We start from the raw sequence: 6,000 nt of genomic DNA on the forward strand, positions 1-6,000 counted from the left end.
GCATTATACAGTAACACCAGGGGATGTGTCAGGGTGATGACTGGAGAGGTGACTGCTGGGAATGGGGCATTATACAGTAACACCAGGGGATGTGTCTGGGTGATGACTGGAGAGGTGACTGCTGGGAATGGGGCATTATACAGTAACACCTGGGGATGTGTCTGGGTGATGACTGGAGAGGTGACTGCTGGGAATGGGGCATTATACAGTAACACCAGGGGATGTGTCTGGGTGATGACTGGAGAGGTGACTGCTGGGAATGGGACATTATACAGTAACACCAGGGGATGTGTCAGGGTGATGACTGGAGAGGTGACTGCTGGGAATGGGGCATTATACAGTAACACCAGGGGATGTGTCTGAGTGATGACTGGAGAGGTGACTGCTGGGAATGGGACATTATACAGTAACACCAGGGAATGTGTATGGGTGATGACTGGAGAGGTGACTGCTGGGAATGGGACATTATACAGTAACACCAGGGGATGTGTCTGGGTGATGACTGGAGAGGTGACTGCTGGGAATGGGGCATTATACAGTAACACCGGGGGATGTGTCTGGGTGATGACTGGAGAGGTGACTGCTGGGAATGGGGCATTATACAGTAACACCAGGGGATGTGTCTGGGTGATGGCTGGAGAGGTGACTGCTGGAAATGGGACATTATACAGTAACACCAGTGTATGTGTCTGGGTGATGACTGGAGAGGTGACTGCTGGGAATGGGGCATTATACAGTAACACCAGGGGTTGTGTCTGGGTGATGACTGTCTCATTGTGTGTGTCAGGTTCCTATAAGGTGTGAGGACGTCACTGTCTATTTCTCCATGGAGGAGTGGGAGTATATAGAGGAACACAGGGGTCTGTACAAGGACGTGATGATGGAGAATCACCGACCCCTCAAATCACTGGGTAAGAGAAGAAATTATTTTTGAGAGCCACCTACATATATCTTTTGATAGAGACATATATATATATATTTATATGTCTCCTACAGATGGGGCCAGTAACAGGAATACCCCAGAGAGATGTCCCCGTCCTTGTTATACACAGAATAATACAGAGGAGAATCACAGTGTCCCACAGGAGGGTCAGGTAGGTGGGATTGGGGGTCTCACAAATAACCAATGTGACTGTCACTATATGATCTGTCGAGTAGCTGTGTAGATTTTATGCACTGATATATATCTTCTATTTAATATGAGCTTTCTTATTGTGTGTATTATTCAGAGTGAAATCCTAACAGATAATAAGGTAGAAGATATAAAAGAGGAAAAGGAGACGTATGTGATGGGTGATCAGCAGCGTAAGGTTGAAGACACAACTAATACAAAGGTAGAAGATATAAAAGAGGAAGAGGAGACGTATGTGATGGGTGATCAGCAGCGTAAGGTTGAAGACACAACTAATACTAAAGCAGAAGATATAAAAGAGGAAGAAGAGACGTATGTGATGGGTGATCAGCAGTGTAAGGAGGAGGAAATCCCTACAGATATCAGTACAGGTGAGTAATGATCATAATTACAGAACAGTCACATCCACAAGTCTACACACTCGCTAGAATAAATGTAGGTAGTAACCTACCAGTATGTCCTTGAGCTGGATCGACTTTGGGGGCCCGGGGCACTTAAGACAGGGAGGCCCCTATAATCTCAAAGATGTGTGTACAGATTGATAGAGAGTGAGAGAGACCTATATATAGAGATACAGAGAGAGAGGGGAATGGGGAGAGGGATAGATAAAAAAAAATATATATATACACATGCAGTGATACAGTGTAAAATCTAGTAACAAAACTGAAAAGTATACATTCTCACTAACCTCGAGACCACTGGCTGCACAGGTTGCAGTGCTGTCAGCTGATCCAATTCATTCTCCTGGAGATGTTGCCCCTAGCAACCTATCAGATTATATCTATTACCTTCTAGAAACAGCTCGATAAAAGTTAAGTAGAATCCGATTGGTTGCTAGGGGCAACATCACCAGTTCCAAGAAAACACCCACCTTAGTAAATTTACCCCCAAGTCCTCTCACACACACTCTCTCTCTCCTGTCACCGCTTGATGCTGCTCTCCCTCTCTCCCCTCATCCTGATTTCTCCTTTCCTGTACTTTTGAATGAAGAGACAGAGCTGCTTAGGTGAACCGCAGCAGTTGCAGCCCCAGGACATCTAGCCAATCATCAGAATCTGCAGATTAGCCCCGGCCAATAAGACCAACTTCTAAATGCAGACCCGATCTCATTGTCCAATCTAATCTGTCAGCAGGCTAACCAGTTGTAGTTATTTCCTATACATGTGTGGCTGAGGCCACCCTTGTATGCTGCTGGGCTGCCTGTCCCACCGACCCCACTACTCTCAAAGCTCACCCCACGTCTTCTCTGCCCCACCCCACTCTTTCACTGGCCCGCCCCACTCCTCCTCAGGACCACTCCAGTCCTCATGCAGGTTGCCCCCACTCATAGTAGGACCATTAGAAAATGTATGGAGGTGAACAATACAGTGCAGTGCTCCTAGTGCACAGGGCAGAGTAGGCAACAGGGTTAGTAAATGCTTGCGGGGGGGTCCCCCTGAGATAGGGGCGCTCGGGTACCTGCCCCCGGTGAACCCCATTAATCTGGCTCTGCACATCAATAGAGTTCTAGCTGGAATCAAACCCTTGACCCCCGCAATGTGAGGCAACAATGCTAGCTGCTTAGGGGTGTGTTCAGCTATCGTGCCCACTCCCAGTGTATATGAGCTTCAGTTCTACCCCTTCCTCATATATCAGTCACTGAGTCCCCATTTTTGCCATATTTACAGGAAACTGCCTGACTGCTTCCTCTGTACATTTTCTCTTCATTCCCAAATTCTTCAGTGTGGTGAGTGAGTGTAGGTGGAGGAAAAAAAATATTTTCCGTTGTACTTTGCAAGCTACCTTTTAGGAAATATCCAACTTCAGGGGATGAAACGCGTCGGGTATATTCCATTTGAAATACCTATCTGCAAAGACAGATACATTTAATTCATGACTGCTCACCATGATGTTGACAATTCTTGTTATTAATAAAGTGTCTGATTAAGGGATCTAACGCTAAGTTATCTTTCTTGGTTTTAACATTTGTTGAACCAATTGAAGCAACCCGCAGGGCTACTTAAAACAAATAGACAAGCAGGACAAAAGGGAAGGGAAGTGGGAAATATCTGTAATAGGCAGGGGAAATAAAATAAAACAACCGGAGGGCTGTAAACAGACATAGAAACTATCTCAAATCTTGTCATCTGGAACACACGAATAACTCCAGTACAGAACGATGACAATATGTCAGGAATCTGCCGCGTCAACTGGAGGAGTGGAGGCTGATGGGAATGAATCAAATGTCAACACCTGGCAAATGTTGGCAATGTGAAAATGTTGATATTGGGTAAGGGTTAGGATTAGCTTCATCAGGTAACTATAGGGCCAGATTTACCTGAAAAGCACAGTGTCGTCAGTATGACCACGTCAACATTCTCAGGAACATTGACACGAATGTTGACCAGATTACATTGCTGTTCTGTTATCAACTGATGAAGGCACATCATTCATCTCATTATCCTGCACTGACAATAAATATATCTAACAAGATAATGTTACTGCAAGTAATCCCTTTCTTATTCCCAGAATGTGAGCACCAGACCAGGACTATCTCCGAGGGACATCTCAATTTATCTCCAGATTGTGAAAGTGAAGGTCATACCATAAGAGAGTCTCCAGGAGAATACCCCATTACCCCAAATATACATCCAGAACCTCACAGTGCAGATGTATCATCCGATCCCTCCAATTCCAAGGAACAGTCCCCTGATAAATTGGATATTCAGACGCAAAGTAAAGATCAGAGTGGTGATACATTATTTTCATGTTCTAAGTGTGGTAAATGTTTTGCCCAAAATGCAAAACTTATTATCCATTGGAGATGTCACACAGCTGAGAATCTGTTTCCATGTTTTCAATGTGGGAAATGTTTTACCTTTAAGTCGAACCTCGCCAGACATCAGGCAATCCATACGGGAGAGAAACCTTTCTCATGCTCTGAGTGCGGGAAATGTTTTACAAATAAATCATATCTTGTTGAGCATCAGAGGACTCACACAAATATAAAGCCATACTTGTGTTCCGAGTGCGGGAAACGTTTTACACAGAGAACGCACCTCGTTAAACACCAGGGTACACACACGGGTGAGAAGCCGTTTCCATGTTCTGCGTGTGGGAAATGTTTTACACGTAAATCATATCTTGTTGATCATCAGAAGACTCACCTAAAGGAGAGACCGCATCCGTGTACTGAATGTGGAAAATGTTTTACCCGGAAAAGCTATCTTGTTAAACACCAAAGCACTCACACAAGTAATGAGCCATTGTCATGTTCTGCGTGTGGGAAATGTTTTACGGATAAATCAAATCTTGCTATCCACGAGCGAACACACAGGGGTGAGTGGCCGTTTCCGTGTTCTGAGTGCGGGAAGTGCTTTAAACGGAGAACACATCTCACTGCACACCAAAGCACACACACAGGTGATCGCCCATTTCTGTGCTCTGAGTGTGGTAAATGTTTTACACATAAATCATATCTAATTCAACATCAGAGGACTCACGCAAACATAAAACCGCACTCGTGTTCAGAATGCGGGAAATGTTTTAAAAGGAGAACGCACCTCGTTAAACACCAGGGCACTCACAAGGGCGAGAAGCCATTTCCATGTTCTGAGTGTGGGAAATGTTTTACAGATAAATCAAACCTTGTTAAACACCAGAGAATGCACAGGGGTGAGAGGCCGTATCCATGTTCTGAATGCGGGAAGTGTTTTACACAGAGGACGCACCTCGTTAAACACTGCAACACTCACAGAGGGGAGAAGCCATTTCCGTGTCCTTAGCGCGGGAAATAATTCACGTAAAATGTACATTTTGTAGAACATAAAGGGACACGCAATGGTAGATAGACTTCTGCTTGCTCTAACTTCAAGTTGCAGTCACCGGTTGTTTTGCATATTGGAGCTTCTTCATAATGTTGCGTTGACCTCTCGTATACAAGATGGCCACGAAGTTCGTTGCTGACGAGTGAAGGCGAGAGATCTCCCCCCACATGCAGCTGTCTAGTGATGCCAAAATGCCTTTATAGTATATCATTTAGCTCCTTCATTTTACATATGTAGTTTTCTTTCATAATGTATGACCAAGTATTGTTGTGGTATGGATCTTTCTATTTGTGTGTATTTATTAAATTAATATATAGATTTTTTTAGCTTGTCTCTGGTTTCTCAATTAAGATATACTATCTACTATTTACCCTTTTCTGTAACCTGGGTCTACATTGTTTCATCTGGTCCTCGTTGACCTCTAATTGTTCATACATTTATATACTTTTGTATTTCTACATGGATTCTAATATTTAGGAATATTATATCAGTTGGGAAGACTGAACATTTTATTCTTATCCAGTTGTAGCTCCTATAAATGGGCTGGCATATACTAGTTGTTATACAGCTTTTGTCTCTGTATCTTACTAGGAGCCATTCAAATGATTTTTTTTTTTTTTTTTTTTGCTCCTCCCACCTGCACCAATGCCCTTCCCAACTCCTTGGCTCCACCTGCACTAATCCCCTTTCCAACTCCTCCCCTCCACCTGAACCAATCCTCTTCCCAACTCCTCCCCGTCATCTGCACCAATCCTCTTCCAAACTCCTCGGCTCTACCTGCACCAATCCCCTTCCCAACTCCTCCCATCCACCTGCACCAATCCTCTTCCCAACTCCTCCCCTTCATCTGCACCAGTCCTCTTCCCAACTCCTCGGCTCCACCTGCATCAATCCTCTTGCCAACTCCTCACCTTCATCTGCACCAATTCTCTTCCAAACTCCTCGGCTCTACCTGCACCAATCCTCTTCCCAACTCCTCCCATCCACCTGCACCAATCCTCTTCCCAACTCCTCCCCTTCATCTGCACCAGTCCTCTTCCCAACTCCTCGGCTCCACTTGCA

The 6,000-nt window shown here is 44.6% G+C and overlaps 1 protein-coding gene across 5 annotated transcripts in view; it reads left to right on the forward strand.

Annotated features, from left to right (window-relative positions):
• Positions 1 to 5,231, forward strand: part of LOC134983634 (oocyte zinc finger protein XlCOF22-like) — an 81,705-nt gene extending 76,474 nt beyond the window's left edge. For all 5 annotated transcript variants that reach the window (XM_063949311.1, XM_063949314.1, XM_063949312.1 and 2 more), the window contains 4 exons: positions 788 to 911; positions 997 to 1,094; positions 1,230 to 1,503; positions 3,641 to 5,231. In XM_063949311.1, the coding sequence (XP_063805381.1) occupies positions 788 to 911; positions 997 to 1,094; positions 1,230 to 1,503; positions 3,641 to 4,896 (1,752 nt within the window). In that variant the 3' untranslated portion in view covers positions 4,897 to 5,231. The remainder of the gene's footprint in view (positions 1 to 787; positions 912 to 996; positions 1,095 to 1,229; positions 1,504 to 3,640) is intronic.
• The last annotated feature ends 769 nt before the right edge of the window (positions 5,232 to 6,000 follow it).

Source organism: Pseudophryne corroboree (genome assembly GCF_028390025.1).
Source record: "Pseudophryne corroboree isolate aPseCor3 chromosome 3 unlocalized genomic scaffold, aPseCor3.hap2 SUPER_3_unloc_2, whole genome shotgun sequence".
Classification (NCBI taxonomy): domain Eukaryota; kingdom Metazoa; phylum Chordata; class Amphibia; order Anura; family Myobatrachidae; genus Pseudophryne; species Pseudophryne corroboree.